The sequence below is a fragment of the Passer domesticus genome, chromosome 3 (genome assembly GCF_036417665.1).
Source record: "Passer domesticus isolate bPasDom1 chromosome 3, bPasDom1.hap1, whole genome shotgun sequence".
NCBI classification, from domain to species: Eukaryota; Metazoa; Chordata; class Aves; order Passeriformes; family Passeridae; genus Passer; species Passer domesticus.
In genome coordinates this window covers 499,982-524,721 of record NC_087476.1, presented here as the reverse complement: position 1 = coordinate 524,721, position 24,740 = coordinate 499,982, and the positions used below count along the sequence as shown (strand labels likewise).

Here is a 24,740-nt window from a genome sequence, read left to right as displayed (position 1 = left end):
TGGCTCTGGGCTGTGCCAGCCCTGCAGGGGCACAGCTCTGTGTCCCCCCATGCCGGGCTGGCACAGCCCTGCTGCCCCACGTGCCCCTGCTCTCTCAGCAGACCAGGTCCTTTCCCTTTTCCTTGCCTTGCCTCTCCCCTTTTTTCTTTTTTCTTTTTTCTTTTTTCTTTTTTCTTTTTTCTTTTTTCTTTTTTCTTTTTTCTTTTTTCTTTTTTCTTTTTTCTTTTTTCTATTTTCTTTTTTCTTTTTTCTTTCACTTTCTATTTCTTTTTTTTTTCCTTTTCCCTGGAAAGGTCCCCCCTGAGCCTCCTTTTCTCCAGGCTGAGCCCCTTGCCAGCTCCCTCAGCCTCTCCTGGGGCTCCATTCCCTTCCCAGCTCCCTCAGCCTCTGCTGGGGCTCCATTCCCTTCCCAGCTCCCTCAGCCTCTCCTGGGGCTCCATTCCCTTCCCAGCTCCCTCAGCCTCTCCTGGGGCTCCATTCCCTTCCCAGCTCCGTTCCCTGCCCTGGACACGCTCCAGCCCCTCCAGGTCTCTCCTGGCAGGAGGGGCCCAGAGCTGCCCCCAGCACTGGAGGTGCCCCAGCAGTGCCAGCACAGGGGACGGGCACTGCCCTGGCCCTGCTGCCACCCCAGAGCTGGCACAGCCAGGGCCATGGGCCAGTGCAGCTCAGCCCTGCCGTGCCCTGCTGCCTGGGAAAGCCCCAGTGCTCAGCCAGGTCAGGCCGTGCCGAGCAGGAAGGAGCTGTCACCCTCTGAGATCCTTTTCAGCCTCTGGCAGGTCCCTTTTCCATCCTGGACCTGCTCAGGTGTTGTCCCCACTCCCTGGGGATGTGGCCTTGGGGACATCATCCGTAAGGAGATGGGATTGTTTCCCTCTGGAGATGGAAACCTGGAGAGGGTTGGAACAGGAGCCACACAGGGATGTGCAGCTGTGGCTCAGCCCGGGGTGTTTGGGGTCGGGCTCTGCTGCCAGGGGACAGGGACAGGACAGGGGAAATGGCCTCAGGCTGGGCCAGGGCAGGCTCAGGGTGGGCACTGGGAACAATTCCCACCTGGAAAGGGCTGCCCACGCCTGGCACGGCTGCCCAGGCTGGGGTGCACTCCTCATCCCTGGAGGGTGTGTGGCACTTGGGGACAGGGACAGTGGTGGCCTGGGCACTGCTGGGGGTGGTTGTCTGCGTGCTCTGAGAGGGATTTCCAGCCTCAGTGGCTCCATGGCTGCACCATTCCAGGCTGCCTTTGGGCAGATGCCAAGGAGCTCAGTGGGCTCGGTGCTGGCCAGGAGCTGCTTTGTCCCCACTCTGGGGTCAGCAGTGACGGCTGCTCCAGCTGGGGGGCCCAGCACGTGTTCCTAGGCAGGCACAGCTCCAGGCTCCACCGAACCCACCACTTTGGGACCCCCTTCGAGCCCCGCGTGGGGCTGCACGGGCAGGGGGAGCAGCCTGCCCTGTCCCCATCCCCCTCAGGATGTGCCGTGACCTCGGGGGCTGCTGTGACAGCCCCGGTGTTTTCCAGGAACCGTGTCACCGTGTCACCGTGTCACCCGCGGCTGGGGGACGTTCCCAGCCCCGCTGCTCCGCTGCCCGTGGAATGCAAATCAGCGCGGCCAGCTGCTGCCAGGCGGTGAGAAACGATCGAAACGGAACGATCGAGGGCTCGGGCACCTTCTCGAAGAATGCCCGTGTCGGGGCTGTGCCCCAAGGACCAGCCGTGGTGACAAAAGGATTTCCTCTCGCCTGGGTGTGACTGGAGTGGGCACTGCCAGCCTGGGGGGCACAGTGTGCCTTGGCCCAAGGAGTGAGCACAGCTGGAGTGGTGGGACAGGGGACAAGGGCAGGGCTGGGTGGGAGATTGGCAATGAGGAATTGTTCCCTGGCAGGGTGGGCAGGGCTGGCACAGGGTGCCCAGAGCAGCTGGGGCTGCCCCTGGATCCCTGGCAGTGCCAAGGCTGGACATTGGGGCTGGGAGCACTTTGGGACAGTGGCAGTGTCCCTGCCATGGCAGGGGTGGCACTGGGTGGGATTTAAGCCCCCTTCCCACCCCAACCATGCTGGGATTCAATGATCTGCACAGCCCACTGTGGCCGAGGTGGGGACAGGTGAGCTGGGGACAGGTGAGCTGGGGACAGGTGAGCTGGGCTGGGTTTGTCACACGCTGTAAAATCTGTGCCCTCGCAGTTCAGGCAGATGTGTTTGGCACAGAGTGAGCCCTGACATCTGACTGCGGGGGCTGAGCTGCCCCCTCTCCTCCTGGCACATCCTCGGGCTGCCCAGGGGGGTTTGGAGTGCCCGGGGCAAAGTGCAGGGAGCGTGGCACTCGTGCCCCGGGCTGGGGACAGGGATCAGGCACAGCTGGCCCTGCTGCTCTTGCAGCTCTTCTCCACCTCAGTGACTCCAAACAACAAGAGCCCTGTGGCGTTTCCTTTCCTCACCCCCGAGTCTCCAGGGCCAGCAGCAGCCCGTGCTGAGCTCCCACAGGACGGGACCCGAGCCCCAAAGCAGAAAATACCCAAACCAGAAAACATTCCCAGCCCCTCCGGGGCAAGGACAGCTCTGGGCCTGGCCCGTCTCGGGGGTCTCGGGTCTGATTTGGTGTTTTGGGGTTTCAGGTCTGATTTGGTGATTTGGTGCATTTTGGGGTCTCAGGTCTGATTTGGTGTTTGGGGTCTCGGGTCTGATTTGATGATTTGGTGCATTTTGGGGTCTCAGGTCTGATTTGGTGTTTGGGTGTGTTTAGGGTCTCAGATCTGATCTGGTGTTTGGGTGCATTTTGGGCTTCAGGTCTGATTTGGTGTTTTGGTGCATTTTGGGGTCTCAGGTCTGATTTGCTGTTTTGGTGCATTTTGGGGTCTCAGGTCTGATTTGGTGTTTTGGTGCATTCTGAGGTTTCAGGTCAGATTTGGTGTTTGAGTGCATTTTGGGGTTCAGGTCTGATTTGGTGTTTTGGTGCATTTTGGGGTCTCAGGTCTGATTTGGTGTTTTGGGGTCTCAGATCTGATTTGGTGTTTGGGTGCATTTTGGGCTGGGTGTTGCAGGTAGGATTTGATGTTTTGGTGCATTTTGGGGTGGGTATTGCAAGTCTGATTTGGTGTTTTGGTGCATTTTGGGGTTTCAGGTCTGATTTGATGATTTGGTGCATTTTGGGGTTTCAGGTCTGATTTGGTGTTTTGGTGCATTTTGGGGTTTCAGGTCTGATTTGGTGTTTTGGTGCATTTTGGGGTCTCAGGTCTGATCTGGTGTTTGGGTGTGTTTGGGGTTCAGGTCTGATTTGGTGTTTGGGTGCATTTTGGGGTCTCAGGTCTGATTTGGTGTTTGGGGTCTCGGGTCTGATTTGATGATTTGGTGCATTTTGGGGTCTCAGGTCTGATTTGGTGTTTGGGTGTGTTTGGGGTTTCAGGTCTGATTTGGTGTTTGGGTGCATTTTGGGGTCTCAGGTCTGATTTGGTGTTTGGGGTCTCGGGTCTGATTTGATGATTTGGTGCATTTTGGGGTCTCAGGTCTGATTTGGTGTTTGGGTGTGTTTGGGGTTTCAGGTCTGATTTGGTGTTTGGGTGCATTTTGGGGTCTCAGGTCTGATTTGGTGTTTGGGTGTGTTTGGGGTTCAGGTCTGATTTGGTGTTTTGGTGCATTTTGGGGTCTCAGGTCTGATTTGGTGTGTTTGGGGTTCAGGTCTGATTTGGTGTTGGGTGCAGGGAGGGGACACTGCTGCTGCTGGGTGGCACGTGCAGGTTTGGGGACATTTCCTCGGACAAGCGCTGCTCCCCTGCAGCCGTGTCCCCTCGGGGCCGTGGCACATGTGACTCACCGTCACTGGCACGGTCCCAAAATGACAATTTTCCACATGGCCGGGTTTTCCTGTTCACACAAACACCGGCCTGGGGCTGCAGGGACTCGGGGACAGGCTGGAGCTGTGTCACCGAGAGCAGCCGGGCCCCGGGGCTGCGGTGGCACTGGGGACACCGGGGTGGCACTGTGTCTGGGGTGCCAGCAGTGGCACCATGTCTGGGGTGCTGGCAGTGTCACCCTGTATGGGGTGCTGGCAGTGTCACCATGTTTGGGGTGTTAGCAGTGTCACTGTGTCTGGGGTATTAGAAGTGTCACCATGTCGGGGGTGCTGGGGTGTCACCATTGCACAGAGTGTTGGCAGTGTCACCGTGCCCACAGTCCCAGCAGTGTCCCTGTGCACAGATCCCGGCAGTGTCACTGTGCACAGGTCCTGGCAGTGTCACTGTGCACAGGTCCTGGCAGTGTCACTGTGCACAGATCCCGGCAGTGTCACTGTGCACAGGTCCCGGCAGTGTCACCGTGCACAGATCCCGGCAGTGTCACTGTGCACAGATCCTGGCAGTGTCACTGTGCACAGATCCCAGCAGTGTCACCGTGCACAGATCCCAGCAGTGTCACTGTGCACAGGTCCTGGCAGTGTCCCTGTGCACAGGTCCTGGCAGTGTCACTGTGCACAGATCCCGGCAGTGTCACTGTGCACAGGTCCTGGCAGTGTCCCTGTGCACAGGTCCTGGCAGTGTCACTGTGCACAGGCCCTGGCAGTGTCACTGTGCACAGGTCCTGGCAGTGTCACCGCAGTTCCCCGCTCCCAGGCCGTGTTGTCCCGGTACCAGCCGCAGTCACCGGGAGCAAACCCAGGCTCACAACAAGGCCCAAACCAAAGGCCAGACCCGGGAGTGGCACCGGGGCCAGGCAGCTCCTGTCCCTCTGTCCCCAGGGGCTGAGGATCAACACTGGGGCCTTTAAACGTGGCTGAAATGTGACAGCAGGGACAGGGGACAGCACGGCCGGGACAGCGGGACAGGCTGGCAGAGCTGGGGGCTCACTGGAGAGGAGAAGGATCCAGGAGAGCTCAGAGCCCCTGGCAGGGCCTGGAGGGGCTCCAGGAGAGCTGCAGAGGGACTGGGGACAAGGATGGAGGGACAGGACACAGGGAATGGCTCCCAGTGCCAGAGGGCAGGGCTGGGTGGGAGACTGGCAATGAGGAATTGTTCCCTGGCAGGGTGGGCAGGGCTGGCACAGCTGGGGCTGCCCCTGGATCCCTGGCAGTGCCCAAGACCAGGCTGGACACTGGCACACCCTGGGGCAGTGGCAGTGTCCCTGCCGTGGCAGGGGTGGCACTGGGTGGGGTTGGGGCCCCCTCCCCACCCAAACCACTCCGGGATTCCCTTACAAAAGTCCCCAGAGCCCAGCCAGGCCCCGCGGGCAGCACCGGTGCCACCCAGAGCTGCATTTTTGGGGTCACAGAGGCAATGACCCCGTGCCATCCTGCCCTGCACCCTGTCCATGCCCTGCCTGGCACCCGTGCCAGCCCAGGCTGGCCCCACAGGGCCCGGGGCAGCCGGGGGAGCCTGGCCAGGCCAGCGTGGCAGAGCTCCCCGAGCCCCCCAGGAGCCCCAGGCTTTGGGGGTTTTTTGGGTTTTTTGGGGTTTTGGGACTCGAGGCCGTGGGCAGCAGCTGGCACAGCCCTGTCCCTCACCCCGAGGGGACACTGCCAGCCCTGCTGGCACAGCACGGTCACAGAGCGGCTCTGGAGGCTGCTGGGTGGCACAGCAGCAAGGGGGGCTGGGCTGGAACAAAATGGGACATGAGATCTAAAGACTCACTCTTGCAACAATAAATCAAATTATAGGAATGTATCTAAAATATACAAGTGTGGAAATTAAAAAATATATTAAAATACATAAATTTTAATTTATGTATTACCTCTAAATAGGTAATACATTAACTATCTACATATGTAATATATAGATATGTATTATATAAAAAATTTTATATGACACACATATAAATATATAAATTTACATATAAATATGTATAATATAACAAATATATAAATATATTTTATATATATGTATAGAATGTATTTCATCTAAAATATATATAATATATACTGTATAAAATATATTTTATATGAAATATGTCATATATATTTCTACTTTATAAATACTATATGGATTATATATGCAATATATTAATATATACATATTACATTTATATATGTGTAATATATGAATATATATTTATATATAAATAAAAATAGAATATATTTTATGTTATATAGTTTTATTATATATAAATACATATTTTATTGTATATATATAATATATAATATATAATATATTTTATATTATATAGTTATTTTATATATTTATATAATATTAGTTTCTAGAATATATTATATAAATATAAGAATATACAATATAGAAACATATAAATAAAAATATAAACATATATAAATATCCACATATGCAATATATAAATATATAAATATATAAATATATAAATATATAAATGTTTGCATACAACACACAGCATGTGATTTTATAAAAACATCTCAAACCAGACAAAAATAAATAAAAAATACATCAAAATTAAAAAATACCTCAATAAAATCCCACACTGATGGTGCCACCACCTCCCACAGCAGCCCCTGCCCGGGCACCACATCCCACCCAGGGCTGGTGCCCTGCACGGTGCCCGCTCTGTGTGTGTGTGTGTGTGTGTGTGTGTGCCCAGGATTGTGCCCTGCACGGTGCCCTGTGTGTCTGTGTGTGTGTTTCTGCGCGGTGCCCGGTGCCAGCCGTGCCCTGCCCGGTGCCATGCCCTCTCTGTGTCTGCAGGCGCAGGCCGCGGGCTCTGCCCAGCCCTCGCCCACCCACGGGCGCCCTCCGGCCGTGCCCGTGCCCACCCGCTCGGCCTCGGCGGGCTCCACGCCCACGCACGGTGCCCAGGACACGCTGGCAGGGCTCGGGGACGACGTGCACGAGGCCTTCACTCAAGGTGAGCGGGCATGGGGAGAGGGCTGGGGGGGAAGTGTGCCCTGGCACAGGGTGCCCACACAGCTGGGGCTGTCCCCGCATCCCTGGCAGTGCCCAGGACCAGGCTGGCACTGGGGATGGAGCAGCCTGGAGCAGGAGTGCCAGTGGGCACCTCAGAAATGCCAGTGGGCACTTCAGGAGTGCCATTAACATCTCAGGAGTGCCAGTGGGCTCATCAAGAGTGCCAGGAACATCTCAGGGGTGCCAGTGGGCACATCAGGAGTGCCATTAACATCTCAGGAGTGCCAGCGGGCACATCAGGAATGCCAATAAATATCTCAGGAGTTCCAGTGGGCACCTCAGGAGTTCCAGTGGGCACCTCAGGGGTGCTAGTGAACATCTCAGGAGTGCAGTGGGCACCTCAGAAATGCCAGTGGGCACTTCAGGAGTGCCATTAACATCTCAGGAGTGCCAGTGGGCACTTCAGGAGTGCCATTAACATCTCAGGAGTGCCAGTGGGCTCATCAAGAGTGCCAGGAACATCTCAGGGGTGCCAGTGGGCACATCAGGAGTGCCAGGAAAATCTCAGGAGTTCATCACGGGCCGTTAACAGGAGATTGAGGAGCTTTTCTTTGGCAGCGAAACCAAAGAGGTCTGACTGGTCTGACTTGTTTCTAACTCTGAAACTCAAAAAAATTTACAACTTTCTATTCATAACAGCTGGCACCCTGTTTGTGCTGTTCCTTCTGCCCCGTCCCGGGAAGGAGCAGGGGCCAGGCAGGGCAAAGCCCCGGCACAGCCGCTGCAGCGAGCTCCTCACCCCCTGCTCCTGCTGCATCCCTCAGGGTCCTGGTGCATCCCTCAGGGTCCTGAGGGCTGCCCTTCCCGGGGCACAGGGCCTTCCAGGGCTTGAGCTTGGGGTGATCCAGGTTTTTAAATGTGCATTTCCAGGTTTTTAAATGTGCCTTTCCCAGGTTTTTAACTTGTGGTGTTCCAGGTCTTTAACTTGTGGATTTCCAGGTTTTAACTTGTGCATTTCCAGGTTTTAACTTGTGCATTTCCAGGTTTTAACTTGTGCATTTCCCAGGTTTTTAAATGTGCATTTCCCAGGTTTTTACCTTGCTGTTTTCCAGGTTTTTAATTTGTGGCTTTCCCAGGTCTTTAACTTGTGGATTTTCAGGTTTTTAACTTGATGTTTTCCAGGTTTTTAATTTGTGGTTTTCTGGCTTTTTAACTTGTGGCTTCCCCAGGTTTTTAACTTGTGGCTTCCCCAGGTTTTTAACTTGTGGCTTTCCCAGGTTTTTAACTTGGGCTTTCCCAGGGCTTTAACTTGTGGATTTCCAGGTTTTAACTTGTGGCTTTCCAGGTTTTTAACTTGTTGTTTCCGAGGTCTTTAACTTGTGGCTTTCCCAGATTTTTAATTTGTGGCTTTCCAGGTTTTTAATTTGTGGTTTTCTAGCTTTTTAACTTGTTGTTTTCCACGTTTTTCATTTGTGGCTTTCCAGGTTTTTAATTTGTGGTTTCCCAAGTTTTTAACTTGTGGTTTCCCAGGTTTTTAACTTGTGGTTTCCCAAGTTTTTAATTTGTGGCTTTCCCAAGATTTTAACTTGTGGCTTTCCCAGGTTTTTACTTGTGGCTTTCCCAGGTTTTTACTTGTGGCTTTCCCAGGTTTTTACTTGTGGCTTTCCCAAATTTTAACACCTGACAGCATCCCAGATATGAGTTGTGAGGAACCAGGTGTTGGTGGGGACCAAAACAAACCCACAGACGCCCCTCAGCACGCTGATTCTTCTTCAACAAAAACATTTCAGATACCAGAGAGAGCCAGGACGTGGTGGTGGCACAGGATCAGTTACTCCTGCACACCCACCAGCCACTCAAAAATGAGGTGGTTCCACCTCTGCTGGGGTGAGGGCACAGAGGGCAGGGGCACCGAGGTTGGTTTCCCCCCAGGACATGAGTCCCCCATGAGCTGCCCCGTTAGTGAGGGGAGCTCTGGAGCAGGACAGCTTTGAGAACTGAGCCCCAGACGTGCTGGTCTTAGTCCTGAGATTAAAAAGGTTTCCTCTGCAGCTGATCTCCTGATGTTCCGCTCAGCAGAGGATCCCCAAGGCTGGCACTGGCACCATGACCAAGTGCAGGTTTGGAACAAAACCTGAAGGTTTTTGGGTGAAATTCTCAGATACAGAGGCCACCCTCTAGTTAGAAAATCAGTGCTGCTGCTGGCCAGCTTGGCAGAGAAGGAGACAGTGCCCGGGAGCCTGGCCCCAGCACTGCCCACAGCAAGGCGATGTTCCTCTGGTGATGACCACGGTGGAACTTGCAGGAATAAAACGTGCTGAGGGGCTCTGCCATCATCTGCTGCTCCTTCCGGAGAGGCAGTCTGCACAATTAGTGCTGCTTCACATTAATCACACAAACTCAGGCCGACGGAGAGCGCAGGAAGCAGAACAAAATGTCGATTTTTTCACTTAATACAATAATTGAGGGTCCCAGGCAGGAGATGTCTGGGTGGGCTTGGGAACATTATCCAGCTGTTCCACAGCAGGGACAGCAGCCCAGCCTGCCCTTGAGCCCTGTGGGGTGATCCCTGTGCCAGTTTGGAGTAGAAAAAGAAATAAAATAAATTCTTTTAGAATTTTTTTTAGTAATTTTTTTATAATATAAAGAAATTAAGTTTAACATTTTCTTTATGCCCTTTTAAAATCTTTAACCTACTTCAGCTTTCTCCTAATCCTGTCTCACAACAAAAAAAATAAATACATTCATAATTAACCAACAGTAAAACCCACCACACTCATTAAAAAAAAACCTCGAAACATCCAAAATTAACAAACCAAAACCACTACACAAAATTAGTGGGTTTGTTGGGTTGGTTTTTTTTTAATTAATTAAAAAGAAAAAAAGAAATTTATAGAGTTTTTTATCTTTAACATGTGTGTTTCACAAAAACATATTTATTTTTTTAGTAGTTTAACAGACTATTAGTTACATTAAAAAATCGGTATTACTTTCTTCAATGTCTTTTTATTCCGGGCAGCTCGGGGCCAGCACCGAGCCCTGAGGAAGAGGAAGGGGGACAATTCCAACAGCCCATCCCCTTGTCAGAGCCAGGACATCCCCCGACTGTCCTGAATGATCCAAACCCAGCCAGGGGGCTTTGAAGCCTGGCAGGGGGGTCGGAGACCCTGGCGTGCAGCCCAAGAGCCCCGGGGCTTTGGGTCTGACCCACGGAACAAGTTACCACCTTTGTAAGAATTAAAGTCACAGAAGTTTAGACAGCAGGGTAGCAGCAATCACGGGGTGAAGGGGAAAATGTGGGAGCATGGTACAGGGGGGTTTGGGATTCTGTACATGGGGGTCAGGGGTTCCAAGTTGGAGGGATTTGGGCATGAGTGATTTTACTGCAAACCCCCTTGTCGTGTCAGTTTTTGCATCCTGAGATCAGTGAAAAAGAACCTTCCCAAATCACGTCCTCAGCCCTGTCCTCTTCTTTCCTCTCCCTGGCATCCGTGTCCAGGGTGATGTTGGCACTCACAGGTTGGTTCAGAGTAGAAAGTCACTGTCTAGCATAGGTGGTAGGTGTTGGAAAATAACTGTAAACACAGTATATGTAGTTTTTAATATAAAAGATATAATTTTTAATATAAAAGATAGCACCAGCCCGGGAGGCAGAGAGTGTGCCTTGAGCTGACCTGCTGAGCAGGCCTTGGCGGGCCAGACACAAAATGTTTGAGATAAAAAATAACAAAACACTTTGAGAACGTGAGCTGAAGACTCCTGACTCCTTCAGTGGCTGGGGTGGGAAAAAGAGACTTTCAGCACAGCTCGGGATCATCTCAACCAGGGAAAACCCGAGACCACCGGAGCTCAGCAGCCCCGAGGGTGGCTGTGGCCATGGCAGGGGTGGGCAGGGGCTGTCAGTGTCCCTGTCCCTGTCCCTGTCACTGTCCCTGTCACTGTCAGTGTCACAGGGTGACCAGGGCATGGGGCAGGGGCTGTCAGTGTCCCTGTCCCTGTCCCTGTCCCTGTCCATGTCCCTGTCAGTGTCACAGGGTGACCAGGGCAGGGGGCAGGGGCTGTCATTGTCCCTGTCCCTGTCAGTGTCAGTGTCCCTGTCCCTGTCCCTGTCCCTGTCAGTGTCACAGGGTGACCAGGGCATGGGGCAGGGGCTGTCACTGTCCCTGTCCCTGTCCCTGTCCCTGTCAGTGTCACAGGGTGACCAGGGCAGGCAGCAGGGGCTGTCAGTGTCCCTGTCCCTGTCCCTGTCCCTGTCCCTGTCCCTGTCAGTGTCACAGGGTGATCAGGGCATGGGGCAGGGGCTGTCATTGTCCCTGTCCCTGTCCCTGTCCCTGTCCCTGTCCCTGTCAGTGTCACAGGGTGATCAGGGCATGGGGCAGGGGCTGTCACTGTCCCTGTCCCTGTCCCTGTCCCTGTCAGTGTCACAGGGTGACCAGGGCAGGCAGCAGGGCCAGTCCCAGGGTGCATCCCCATCTCCCCAGCTTTGGCAGGGCCCCGGACGGGGACAGGGGACCCCGGGCAGTGGCAGGGGCAGTGCAGCCCCTCGTGACACCTGTGTGCCCTCAGGTACGAGGAGGAACCTCCGCAACGACCTGCTGGTGGCGGCTGACTCCATCACCAACACCATGTGCTCGCTGGTGAAGGAGCTGCACTCAGGTAAGGGCCGATGCCACGAGCACAGCTGGCAGCCACAGCTGGACATTTATTTATTTTCTGTTAAAGCTCTTGCTGTTATTTCTGTCAGAACTAGGTTTGTTTTCTGTAATGTCAGGTTGCCTGTCCATGTTCCCAGTGAAAAACCAGTTTTATAGCCAACAGCAGTGGCCTGGGCAATGCTGGGTGATGATCTCAGTGCACAGTCACAAGCCAGAGCAGGTTTTTGGGGTGGGTGTCCCCAGATTCCTGCTTAGTCCTGCAACACCTGACCCTCTGCCGTGCCTCCCCCTCAGATGATGCAACCACGTCTCAATAGCTGTGCAGGAGGCCAGACTCATCCCTTGTCGTTAAACAGTGATGTGGAACACAGATAATTACTGCCTCCGAGCCTCCTCCCGTGCCAGGGGAGCTGAGCACGCCCTGGGGCTGGGGCAGCTCCTGCCTCCCCCAGGGAAGTGTCCCCTGGCCCTGGAGCCCTGTCAGCAGCAGGGCTGGCACATGCAGTGCTCCAGCAGCCAGTCCTGCTCCCAGAGCGTTTCTCCATGGAAAGGAAGGGCTGTCAGGCTGTGAGAGGGGCTCTCCAGGGTGCAGCCCCCCTCCCTGGGGGTGCCCAAGGAAACACGGAGCTCGGTGCTCTGGGCTGCTGATAAACAGGGCAGCAGTGCAGGCTGACTCTGTGGATGCTGTTTTGGAAGGTGGAGGATGCTGTGGTTCTGTTCTGGGCTGCCTCTGCTGCTGCTGAGCAGGGAGAGAAGGGTCCCGTGTCTGTTCCTGCCCTTTTGCAAGGTGGAGGATGCTGTGGTTCTGTTCTGGGCTGCCTCTGCTGCTGAGCAGGGAGGGAGGGAAGTGCCCTGAGTCTGTTCCTGCCCTTTTCCAATGTGGAGGATGCTGTGGTTCTGTTCTGGGCTCCTCTGCTGCTGAGCAGGGAGGGAAGGGTCCCGTGTCTGTTCCTGCCCTTTTGCAAGGTGGAGGATGCTGTGGTTCTGTTCTGAGCTCCTCTGCTGCTGCTGAGCAGGGAGGGAAGGGTCCCGTGTCTGTTCCTGCCCTTTTGGAAGGTGGAGGATGCTGTGGTTCTGTTCTGGGCTGCCTCTGCTGCTGCTGAGCAGGGAGGGAAGTGCCCCGTGTCTGTTCCTGCTCCCTGCTGGACCCAGCACCAAATTCCCCACAGAGGTCCCTCCCTGGGTGACCCAGGAGGCTCTGCCGTGGTGCTGGGGCCTCCTGGCATGAACGGGGGGTTTCACTGCCCAGCAGTAAATCCCCCCTCCCCTCCAGCCCCGTGTCCTGGCAGCAGAGGCAGCTCGAGTTAATAAAGTTGTGCATGATGACACAGCAGCAGCAGGGCCATGGCAGGGCCACCAGCTCCCCCATAAATCACCTCAGCTCTGCCCCCGAGGCTCAGACAGAGAGCAAACCTCTGCCCAGAGCCTGCACTGGGCCCTTTCTGCTTTCCAGAGCAGAGGGAGGGTTGTAGAATCACGGAATTGTGGAATAACCTGAGTCAGAGCCGCAGGGATCCTGCAGTCCAGCTCCTGAGCCTGCCCAGGACGCCCCAGCCATGCCAGCCTGTGCCATCCCCAAACCCCCTGGCACAGCCCCAGCCGTCCCCAGGGTCCATCCCTGGCCTCCAAAGCCCTGTGGCTCACCAGGGAGGGGGAAGGAAATGAAAACGGAGCTGCTGAGAGGCTCGTGCTCCAGGAGCTGCAGAGAGCAGGGAAGGCTGCCCTGGAAGTGTCTGAAATGGGGTGGTTTGTGTAAATGAGCAAGAGCGTGAGTTATGCTCAGCTGATGGCAGCCAGCAGCGTGTCACACGTCGTGTCCCGAGGGGAGCTGTGGGAGCAGAGAGCTCCTGCAGCGTGGGGAGGGTGGGAGTGGGGGGCTGCAGCTCCCAGCCTGCCCTGCCCTGCCTGTCCCTGTCCCTGTCCCTGCCTGTCCCTTTCCCTGTCCCTGTCCCTGTCCCTGTCCCTGTCCCTGTCCCTGTCCCTGCCTGTCCCTGTCCCTGTCCCTGCCTGTCCCTGTCCTGTCCCTGTCCCTGTCCTGTCCCTGTCCCTGCCCTGTCCCTGTCCCGTCCCTGTCCCTGTCCCTGTCCCGTCCCTGTCCCTGTCCCTGTCCTGTCCCTGTCCCTGTCCCTCTGTCTGCCCCTGTCCCTGTCCCTGCCTGTCCCTGTCCTGTCCCTGTCCCTGTCCCTGTCCCTGTCCCTGTCCCTGTCCCTCTGTCTGCCCCTGTCCCTGTCCCTGTCCCTGTCCCTGTCCCTGTTCCTCTGTCTGCCCCTGTCCCTGTCCCTGCTCCTGTCCCTGTCCTGTCCCTGTCCCTGTCCCTGTCCCTGTCCCTGTCCCTGTCCCTGCCTGTCCCTGCCCTGCCCAGGGAGGGGACACACACAGCAGCACCTCCCCGTGTCCCAGCGTGCCCCGATGGCCCCAGGCACCTTCTCCTGCCGTGGTGCTGGGCAGGGCTGGCTGGGGAGCAGCAAAGGCTCATCCCCAGAGGGTGCTGGCACTGCCCAGGACATGGGCACGGCCCGAGGCTGCCAGAGCTCCAGGACATTTGGACACTGCTCCCAGGGATGCCCAGGGGGGATTGCTGGGGTCTGGGCAGGGACAGGGGCTGGGCTGGATGGTCCCTTCCAGCTCAGGACATTCCACGGTTCGTGATGGGCTCGTGGGGTCACAGAATTACAGAATCACAAAACCACTGAGGGTGAAGATCTCCAGGCCTGCTGAGTCCTCCTGCTCCCCCAGCACTGCCAAGGCCACCACTGCCCCGTGTCCCCAGGTGCCACTCCCACACCAAGTGCCACTCTGGCTCCCAGGGCTGCTGGGCAAACACTGATCCCGTTTTTACTCCAGTTTTACTCCAGTTTTCCTCCAGCTGAGCTCAAAGGGATGTGCTGCAGGAGCTGAGGCAGCGCGGGCTGTGCCTGACCAGCACTGAGCTCCAGGTCCCTGCTTTGGTTATTCCAGAATTGCTTCTGTCTCTGATCCCCTCAGCCCTCCCTTCAAGGACCCCTGGAGCTGAGTGACCCCCACGTGTCACCGTCCTGCTCCCAAAGCCACCAAGGACGTGTCTGCGAGGTCCCCTCTGGTCACACCCACCCCAACACCTCTGCATCTCCAGCTGTTCTGTTTCTCTTTAGCCAACCTGAAACAAATGTTTGGGTGACTTCAGCTAATGCTTCAGGTTTAGACAGCAAATATTTGTCCAGCACGACCCCCAGGAAACCATTCATTTCCCAGCTGTTTGGTTGGTGTGCCAGGGGTGTTTGGCCAGTCCCAAGAGTTACTCATAAAGCTGCATCAGGCACATTTATGGGGCCATCCCCAAATGATCTTTAGGTTCCTGTGGATGCAAGGAACAGTGGGTTCCTCACCTTCCCAAGGCATCCTCAGAGCCTCAAGAACTGGAGATCCTTGGCTCTATGCACATGACCTATTGTGTCAAATTTAATTATGCAGGGGAAGATCAATCTTAGGTTGAAGATGTTACTCCCTATCCCAGTAAATTCAAAAATCAGACCTCGTGGTGCAACCACACTTCTTTAGCTCAGCCTGCATTTGATGTTCCCCTCCCGTTACCACACAGAATGGTTTCCATTTGTGAGAAGGGCTTTGGCCTGCTCTCCCAGCCACACCAGAGCTGTGCCTTTGGCTGGGGGCTCTCCCTGGCCCTGCCCTCACGCCCCGTGCAGCAGGGACACCACCCCAGGATCCCACCAGCTGACTGCACAGCTCTCAGTGAGCTGTGAGTGAGAGCAGAGCCACCACCTGCAGCAGGGTGGGACCTCCTGCTCCCACCCTGCCAGAAACTCGCCTGGGTCACACAGGGCAAGCCCACAGCTCCCAGGTGGAAACAGCTGAAATGCAGCAGGGCTTTCTTCACGGGAAAGGCTGCCAGGCATTGCAAGGGGCTGCCCAGGGAGGGGATGGAGTCCCCACCCCTGGAGGGGTTGGAAGGCCCCGTGGATGTGGCACTTGGGGACACGGGGCAGTGGTGGCCTGGGCAGTGCTGGGGAACAGCTGGACTCGATGCTCTGAGGGATTTTCCCACCCAAACCATTCCGTGATTGCCTCTCCTCTCACCCCCTGTCTCACGTCTGCTTTTTCTCTTTGTGCTTTTTATCTGAAGCAGAGGAAGAAGACGAAGAAGAAACAGAGAAGCTGCAGAACGGGAAAGACCGAGGTGAGGGGACAAACCTGTGTCAGAGCTCTGCAGCCTTTGCTGATCCCTCCTCTGGGGGTTCCCTGGCTCCATTTGCAGCCCACGGGGGCCTCTGGGTGCAGGTGGAGGACCCTGGGTGCAGGTGGGTGGACCTGGGTGCAGGTGGGTGGCCCTGGGTGCAGGTGGATGTCACTGGGTGCAGGTGGGTGTCCCTGGGTGCAGGTGGATGGCTCTGGGTGCAGGTGGGTGGCTCTGGGTGCAGGTGGGTGGCCCTGGATCAGGTGGGTGTCCCTGGGTGCAGGTGGATGGCTCTGGGTGCAGGTGGGTGGCTCTGGGTGCAGGTGGGTGGCTCTGGGTGCAGGTGGATGGCTCTGGGTGCAGGTGGGTGGCTCTGGGTGCAGGTGGGTGGCCCTGGATCAGGTGGGTGTCACTGGGTGCAGGTGGGTGGCCCTGGGTGCAGGTGGATGGCTCTGGGTGCAGGTGGGTGGCTCTGGGTGCAGGTGGGTGGCTCTGGATCAGGTGGCTCTGGATCAGGTGGCTCTGGTGCAGGTGGCTCTGGTGGAGCACCCCCTGGCAGGTGCTCTGGCTGTGTCCTGGCATGTGTCACCTCCCAGCCCCAGTCCCTGTCCCCAGCAGCTGCCACGGGCTGGTGTCACAGTCCTGTCCTGTGCTCAGCTTTCCTGGCAGCAAAGGTCACACACGGAAACGTGAGAGAGGAGGAGGAGGAGCTGCTGCAGGGGCTGAGAGAAATCCAGTTCTGAGGGGGGCTCAGACAGAGCCCAGAGTGGGGCACTCACCAGGGCAGCACCTGGGCACTGCCACTGTCCCCTGCCCAGCCCCTGCCCACAGTGACCATGGCTGGAAAAGTGTCCCTGTGCCAGTGGGGATCCATCCCTTGGTGACCTTGGCTGGACAAGTGTCCCTGTGCCAGTGGGGATCCCATGGTGACCTCGGCTGGACAAGTGTCCCTGTGCCAGTGGGGATCCATCCCTTGGTGACCTTGGCTGGACAAGTGTCCCTGTGCCAGTGGGGATCCATCCCTTGGTGACCTTGGCTGGACAAGTGTCCCTGTGCCAGTGGGGATCCATCCCATGGTGACCTCGGCTGGACAAGTGTCCCTGTGCCAGTGGGGATCCATCCCTTGGTGACCTTGGCTGGACAAGTGTCCCTATGCCAATGGGGATCCATCCCATGGTGACCTTGGCTGGACAAGTGTCCCTGTGCCAATGGGGATCCATCCCTTGGTGACCTTGGCTGGACAAGTGTCCCTGTGCCAGTGGGGATCCATCCCTTGGTGACCTTGGCTGGACAAGTGTCCCTGTGCCAGTGGGGATCCATCCCTTGGTGACCTCGGCTGGACAAGTGTCCCTGTGCCAGTGGGGATCCATCCCATGGTGACCTTGGCTGGACAAGTGTCCCTGTGCCAGTGGGGATCCATCCCATGGTGACCTTGGCTGGACAAGTGTCCCTGTGCCAATGGGGATCCATCCCTTGGTGACCTCGGCTGGACAAGTGTCCCTGTGCCAGTGGGGATCCCATGGTGACCTCGGCTGGACAAGTGTCCCTGTGCCAGTGGGGATCCCATGGTGACCTTGGCTGGACAAGTGTCCCTGTGCCAGTGGGGATCCCTTGGTGACCTTGGCTGGACAAGTGTCCCTGTGCCAGTGGGGATCCATCCCATGGTGACCTTGGCTGGACAAGTGTCCCTGTGCCAGTGGGGATCCCTTGGTGACCTTGGCTGGACAAGTGTCCCTGTGCCAATGGGGATCCATCCCTTGGTGACCTTGGCTGGACAAGTGTCCCTGTGCCAGTGGGGATCCCGTGGTGACCTTGGCTGGACAAGTGTCCCTGTGCCAATGGGGATCCATCCCTTGGTGACCTTGGCTGGACAAGTGTCCCCGTGCTGATGGGGATCCATCCCTTGGTGACCTTGGCTGGACAAGTGTCCCTGTGCCAATGGGGATCCCATGGTGACCTTGGCTGGACAAGTGTCCCTGTGCCAGTGGGGATCCATCCCTTGGTGACCTTGGCTGGACAAGTGTCCCTGTGCCAGTGGGGATCCATCCCTTGGTGACCTTGGCTGGACAAGTGTCTTTGTGCCAGTGGGGATCCATCCCTTGGTGACCTTGGCTGGACAAGTGTCCCTGTGCCAGTGGGGATCCATCCCTTGGTGACCTTGGCTGGACAAGTGTCCCTGTGCCAGTGGGGATCCATCCCTTGGTGACCTTGGCTGGACAAGTGTCTTTGTGCCAGTGGGGATCCATCCCTTGGTGACCTTGGCTGGACAAGTGTCCCTGTGCCAATGGGGATCCATCCCTTGGTGACCTTGGCTGGACAAGTGTCCCTGTGCCAGTGGGGATCCATCCCTTGGTGACCTTGGCTGGACAAGTGTCCCTGTGCCAGTGGGGATCCATCCCATGGTGACCTTGGCTGGACAAGTGTCCCTGTGCCAATGGGGATCCCATGGTGACCTTGGCTGGACAAGTGTCCCTGTGCCAATGGGGATCCATCCCTTGGTGACCTTGGCTGGACAAGTGTCCCCGTGCTGATGGGTACCCCCAGAGGCAGTGCCATCAGTGTCACAGAGGTCCCTCCCTCTCACCCCCGTGTCCCTGGTGTCCCAGGCTTTCCCTCTGTGCCGGGGACCCCGTGCCACATCCCAGGCGTTGTCCCAGCCCTGGGAGGGATCCTGGTGGCCCAGGATGTTCAGGGCAGCGTGAGGGAGGCATGCCAGGATCTGCTCCTCTCCTCACCTTCCAGGAGCCACCAGGAAGCTCCTCCCAGGGGCAGGACCTCCCTCGGGGCTCTCTTGGCTGCTGCTCTCGTGGTTTCAAACCCAAACAGAGGAACAGCCTTGGCCGGGTGTGAATCAGCCCCGGCATTTGTCTGGCTTGAGCCAAGCCCAGCTCCAGCATCAACAGAGCAGGACTTTGGAGCCTGGTTTTGTTACACACACATTTCCTGCTGGCTCGTTTCCCTGAGCTTTCCCATCACTGGCTTGTGCAGAGCACCCAGGTGTTTGGAGCTGCTCTGTTCTTTACCCACCCGGTCCTGAGCCTGGTGGGAAGTTCGCTTTTGGCCCAAACAGGAATTTTCAGAGCAGACCCACCCCGGCTCCGAGTCTCAGGACCCTCTTTGCCCCTGAACATTCCTCAGCACTGGAATGTTTGAGATGCTTAGCAGATGACCCGCACGGCTTTTTCCAAATATGCATTGTGTCTGGCATGGGAAACGGGGCCAGGGGGAGTCTGAGGCATGGCAGATGCTGGATGGGAGCAGGGATGGAACACAAACTCATGGCTGCAGCACCAGGCCAGCAAGGGACGGCCCAGACGTGTCCAAGAGCAGAGCTGGGTCCAAGAGCCTCCGTGTGGAATGTAAATACTGTTCCTGCCAGGGAAAAAGCAGTTTATTGCAGGCGCAGAGGCGGTGAGGTAAACCTCTGGCAGGCAGATCGAGGAATGATCAGTGTGCAAGTGCAGGGGCTGGGGGAGCTGCTCCAGACCCCATGGCGAGGGGACAGCAGGGCTGGGTGGCACCGAAGCCAGGTCACCTGCAGGGAGCTGTGCCCAGGATGCTGCAGGGCTGGGGGCCTGGCCCCGGGTCCAGCTCTGGCAGCAGCCCTGGCCCAGCAGCGTTCTCCTCTTGGGTTAACAGGGGGAAAAAGCAGCTCAGGTGTTCCCTGCACCCCAGGGGCTGATCCTCACAGGGGCTGTGACTCAGAGCATCACCCCAGCACGGCTTGCGTGGGGAGGGGTCTCGCAGCCCACCCAGTGCCACCCCTGCCATGGCAGGGACACTGCCACTGCCCCAGGCTGCTCCCAGAACTGCCCAGCCTGGCCTTGGGCACTGCCAGGGAGCCAGGGCACTTCTCTGGGCACCCAGGGCCTCAGCACCCTCCCAGGGAGCAATTCCTGCACAATATCCACTCCAAACCAACCTTCTTTTGATTTAAAGGCGCTCCTAGGGACAGCATCATCCCCGGGCTTCCTCACAAGTTCCTTCATGCAGTTATTTCCTATTTCCCTGCTGTTTTTATCTCATTCCCAACTAATGAACCCCAGCACCCCTCCCTGCTGGAGAGGCTGACCTTCCATGAGCAGGGCTGGCTTTGGGGGTGAAATCCTCCAGGGGGAGGATTTGTTACACACACATTTCCTGCTTTCATTTGGGTGACAAACCCCACTCACCTGCATCCCCCATGGCTGGGATCACAGAGCAGTGTCCCCTCAGGGTCCCCGAGGTCTCCAGGCTCTGGGGGCACAGCTGGGAGCTGGCCGAGCTCCTCCATCCCCTCCTGTCCTGGGGGTGACACGGTGTGCAGCTCAGCCTCGGGGCTCCCTGTGCTCCCCTGTGGATCCTGGCCCATGCACACCTTCCCCTCTGCCAGGGCTATCCCGGGTGGGACCAGGGGCTTATCCTGGGTGGGACCAGCTCTGCCAGGAGCTGGCCTCTCCCCCAGGCACCACGTCCCTGTTAGGGCCATGCGTGGCCCCAGGACGGTGTCACCTGAGAGTCACCACGTCCTTGTCCCTTCCTTGGTGCCCATCTGGATTTCATAACCCTGAGCCAAGGGGGCCCAGACACCTGGGTGCTGCTCAGACCTGTGGCAGCACGGAGCTTTCTGATCCATTACATTTCCTGGACAGAAATACCCAGTTTGAAATTCCAGCCCTGGCACAGGGTGCCCAGAGCAGCTGGGGCTGCCCCTGCATCCCTGGCAGTGCCCAAGGCCAGGCTGGACACTGGGACAGTGGCAGTGTCCCTGCCAGGGCAGGGTGGCACTGGGGGGGCTCTGAGGTCCCTTCCAGCCCAAACCAGTCTGGGATTCCATGGAGTGCACCTGCCCACCCTGGCCAAGCTGAGGCCCTGCTCCCCCTGTCCCCAGAGGACGGGCCCTGGCAGGTTTGGGGTGACACCGAGCTGGGAGCGTGGATGTGCCCCTGGGACCTCACCAGGCTGGAGAGACCCTGTGAGACCCTCCAGCAGCTCAGCAAGGACAGGGCCAAGCCCTGGGAAGGTGCCCAGGGGCCAGGACAGGCTGGGGCCGCCCCCACGGGGCAGGGACAGCCTGGCACAGGGACACCCAGGTGACCCCGCAGCAGTGACGTGTCCTTGTCAGGGTCTGTGCTTCCTGGGCTGGCATTCCTGGCGAGCAGGGGACAGTCCTGCCCCTGTGCCTGGCACCAGCGAGGCCACCCTGGGCCCAGCTGAGCTGCCCACGACAGCAGGGACAGGGAGGGACCATGGCAGCCGTGGAGGTGACACCTGGAAGGGCTGGGGGCACTGGGATCAAAGCCAAGCGTGTGAACCACTGCTGGGGGAGACTCGGGGAAACTGAGGCACGATCTTCCTTCTCCGTGGTGCCTGGGGAGAAGACAAGGACAGGAATAAAGGCAACTCTCTTTGAAAGGAAATTCTTTTTACAAGGCTGGTCAAGCAGGGGGGGCCCAAGAGGCTGGGGGCAGATCCTGGGGTGTCCCTGCAGCACACAGAGCTGGGGGCAGATCCTGGGGTGTCCCTGCAGCACACAGAGCTGGGGGCAGATCCTGGGGTGTCCCTGCAGCAGGAGGAGCTGGGGGCAGATCCTGGGGTGTCCCTGCAGCAGGAGGAGCTGGGGGCAGATCCTGGGGTGTCCCTGCAGCACACAGAGCTGGGGGCAGATCCTGGGGTGTCCCTGCAGCACACAGAGCTGGGGGCAGATCCTGGGGTGTCCCTGCAGCACACAGAGCTGGGGGCAGATCCTGGGGTGTCCCTGCAGCAGGAGGAGCTGGGGGCAGATCCTGGGGTGTCCCTGCAGCAGGAGGAGCTGGGGGCAGATCCTGGGGTGTCCCTGCAGCACAGAGAGCTGGGGGCAGATCCTGGGGTGTCCCTGCAGCACACAGAGCTGGGGGCAGATCCTGGGGTGTCCCTGCAGCAGGAGGAGCTGGGGGCAGATCCTGGGGTGTCCCTGCAGCAGAGAGAGCTGGGGGCAGATCCTGGGGTGTCCCTGCAGCACAGAGAGCTGGGGGCAGATCCTGGGGTGTCCCTGCAGCACACAGAGCTGGGGGCAGATCCTGGGGTGTCCCTGCAGCACACAGAGCTGGGGGCAGATCCTGGGGTGTCCCTGCAGCACAAAGAGCTGGGGGCAGATCCTGGGGTGTCCCTGCAGCACACAGAGCTGGGGGCAGATCCTGGGGTGTCCCTGCAGCACACAGAGCTGGGGGCAGATCCTGGGGTGTCCCTGCAGCACAGAGAGCTGGGGGCAGATCCTGGGGTGTCCCTGCAGCACAGAGAGCTGGGGGCAGATCCTGGGGTGTCCCTGCAGCACACAGAGCTGGGGGCAGATCCTGGGGTGTCCCTGCAGCAGGAGGAGCTGGGGGCAGATCCTGGGGTGTCCCTGCAGCACAGAGAGCTGGGGGCAGATCCTGGGGTGTCCCTGCAGCAGGAGGAGGAGCTGGGGGCAGATCCTGGGGTGTCCCTGCAGCACACAGAGCTGGGGGCAGATCCTGGGGTGTCCCTGCAGCACACAGAGCTGGGGGCAGATCCTGGGGTGTCCCTGCAGCACACAGAGCTGGGGGCAGATCCTGGGGTGTCCCTGCAGCACACAGAGCTGGGGGCAGATCCTGGGGTGTCCCTGCAGCAGGAGGAGCTGGGGGCAGATCCTGGGGTGTCCCTGCAGCAGGAGGGGCTGGGGGCAGATCCTGGGGTGTCCCTGCAGCACACAGAGCTGGGGGCAGATCCTGGGGTGTCCCTGCAGCACAGAGAGCTGGGGGCAGATCCTGGGGTGTCCCTGCAGCACAGAGAGCTGGGGGCAGACCCTGGGGTGTCCCTGCAGCACACAGAGCTGGGGGCAGATCCTGGGGTGTCCCTGCAGCAGGAGGAGCTGGGGGCAGATCCTGGGGTGTCCCTGCAGCACACAGAGCTGGGGGCAGATCCTGGGGTGTCCCTGCAGCAGAGAGAGCTGGGGGCAGACCCTGGGGTGTCCCTGCAGCACACAGAGCTGGGGGCAGATCCTGGGGTGTCCCTGCAGCAGGAGGAGCTGGGGGCAGATCCTGGGGTGTCCCTGCAGCACAGAGAGCTGGGGGCAGATCCTGGGGTGTCCCTGCAGCACACAGAGCTGGGGGCAGATCCTGGGGTGTCCCTGCAGCACAGAGAGCTGGGGGCAGACCCTGGGGTGTCCCTGCAGCACACAGAGCTGGGGGCAGATCCTGGGGTGTCCCTGCAGCAGGAGGAGCTGGGGGCAGATCCTGGGGTGTCCCTGCAGCACACAGAGCTGGGGGCAGATCCTGGGGTGTCCCTGCAGCACACAGAGCTGGGGGCAGATCCTGGGGTGTCCCTGCAGCACAGAGAGCTGGGGGCAGATCCTGGGGTGTCCCTGCAGCAGGAGGAGCTGGGGGCAGATCCTGGGGTGTCCCTGCAGCAGGAGGAGCTGGGGGCAGATCCTGGGGTGTCCCTGCAGCACAGAGAGCTGGGGGCAGATCCTGGGGTGTCCCTGCAGCACAGAGAGCTGGGGGCAGATCCTGGGGTGTCCCTGCAGCACACAGAGCTGGGGGCAGATCCTGGGGTGTCCCTGCAGCACACAGAGCTGGGGGCAGATCCTGGGGTGTCCCTGCAGCACACAGAGCTGGGGGCAGATCCTGGGGTGTCCCTGCAGCAGGAGGAGCTGGGGGCAGATCCTGGGGTGTCCCTGCAGCACAGAGAGCTGGGGGCAGACCCTGGGGTGTCCCTGCAGCACAGAGAGCTGGGGGCAGATCCTGGGGTGTCCCTGCAGCACACAGAGCTGGGGGCAGATCCTGGGGTGTCCCTGCAGCACAGAGAGCTGGGGGCAGATCCTGGGGTGTCCCTGCAGCAGGAGGAGGAGCTGGGGGCAGATCCTGGGGTGTCCCTGCAGCACAGAGAGCTGGGGGCAGATCCTGGGGTGTCCCTGCAGCACACAGAGCTGGGGGCAGATCCTGGGGTGTCCCTGCAGCACAGAGAGCTGGGGGCAGATCCTGGGGTGTCCCTGCAGCAGGAGGAGCTGGGGGCAGATCCTGGGGTGTCCCTGCAGCAGGAGGAGCTGGGGGCAGATCCTGGGGTGTCCCTGCAGCACACAGAGCTGGGGGCAGATCCTGGGGTGTCCCTGCAGCACACAGAGCTGGGGGCAGATCCTGGGGTGTCCCTGCAGCAGGAGGAGCTGGGGGCAGATCCTGGGGTGTCCCTGCAGCAGGAGGAGCTGGGGGCAGATCCTGGGGTGTCCCTGCAGCACACAGAGCTGGGGGCAGATCCTGGGGTGTCCCTGCAGCAGGAGGAGCTGGGGGCAGATCCTGGGGTGTCCCTGCAGCACACAGAGCTGGGGGCAGATCCTGGGGTGTCCCTGCAGCACAGAGAGCTGGGGGCAGATCCTGGGGTGTCCCTGCAGCACACAGAGCTGGGGGCAGATCCTGGGGTGTCCCTGCAGCACAGAGAGCTGGGGGCAGACCCTGGGGTGTCCCTGCAGCACAGAGAGCTGGGGGCAGATCCTGGGGTGTCCCTGCAGCACACAGAGCTGGGGGCAGATCCTGGGGTGTCCCTGCAGCACAGAGAGCTGGGGGCAGATCCTGGGGTGTCCCTGCAGCACACAGAGCTGGGGGCAGATCCTGGGGTGTCCCTGCAGCACACAGAGCTGGGGGCAGATCCTGGGGTGTCCCTGCAGCACAGAGAGCTGGGGGCAGATCCTGGGGTGTCCCTGCAGCACAGAGAGCTGGGGGCAGATCCTGGGGTGTCCCTGCAGCAGGAGGAGCTGGGGGCAGATCCTGGGGTGTCCCTGCAGCAGGAGGAGCTGGGGGCAGATCCTGGGGTGTCCCTGCAGCACACAGAGCTGGGGGCAGATCCCGGGGTGTCCCTGCAGCAGGAGGAGCTGGGGGCAGATCCTGGGGTGTCCCTGCAGCAGGAGGAGCTGGGGGCAGATCCTGGGGTGTCCCTGCAGCAGAGAGAGCTGGGGGCAGATCCTGGGGTGTCCCTGCAGCACACAGAGCTGGGGGCAGATCCTGGGGTGTCCCTGCAGCACAGAGAACTGGGGGCAGATCCTGGGGTGTCCCTGCAGCAGGAGGAGCTGGGGGCAGATCCTGGGGTGTCCCTGCAGCACAGAGAGCTGGGGGCAGATCCTGGGGTGTCCCTGCAGCAGGAGGAGCTGGGGGCAGATCCTGG

The 24,740-nt window shown here is 58.5% G+C and overlaps 1 protein-coding gene and 1 long non-coding RNA gene across 8 annotated transcripts in view; both read left to right on the top strand.

Annotated features, from left to right (window-relative positions):
• Window positions 1-24,740, top strand: part of DTNB (dystrobrevin beta) — a 190,764-nt gene that overhangs the window by 157,529 nt on the left and 8,495 nt on the right. For 5 of the 7 annotated variants that reach the window (XM_064411442.1, XM_064411444.1, XM_064411443.1 and 2 more), the window contains 3 exons: window positions 6,627-6,786; window positions 11,352-11,441; window positions 15,561-15,614. In XM_064411442.1, coding sequence (XP_064267512.1) covers window positions 6,627-6,786; window positions 11,352-11,441; window positions 15,561-15,614 — 304 coding nt within the window. The remainder of the gene's footprint in view (window positions 1-6,626; window positions 6,787-11,351; window positions 11,442-15,560; window positions 15,615-24,740) is intronic. The other 2 variants (XM_064411445.1, XM_064411446.1) reach the window with 1 other exon arrangement.
• Window positions 7,610-9,402, top strand: LOC135295762 (uncharacterized). The gene is made up of 2 exons (XR_010357837.1): window positions 7,610-7,738; window positions 7,852-9,402. It is a non-coding gene; the product is annotated as an uncharacterized LOC135295762 (long non-coding RNA).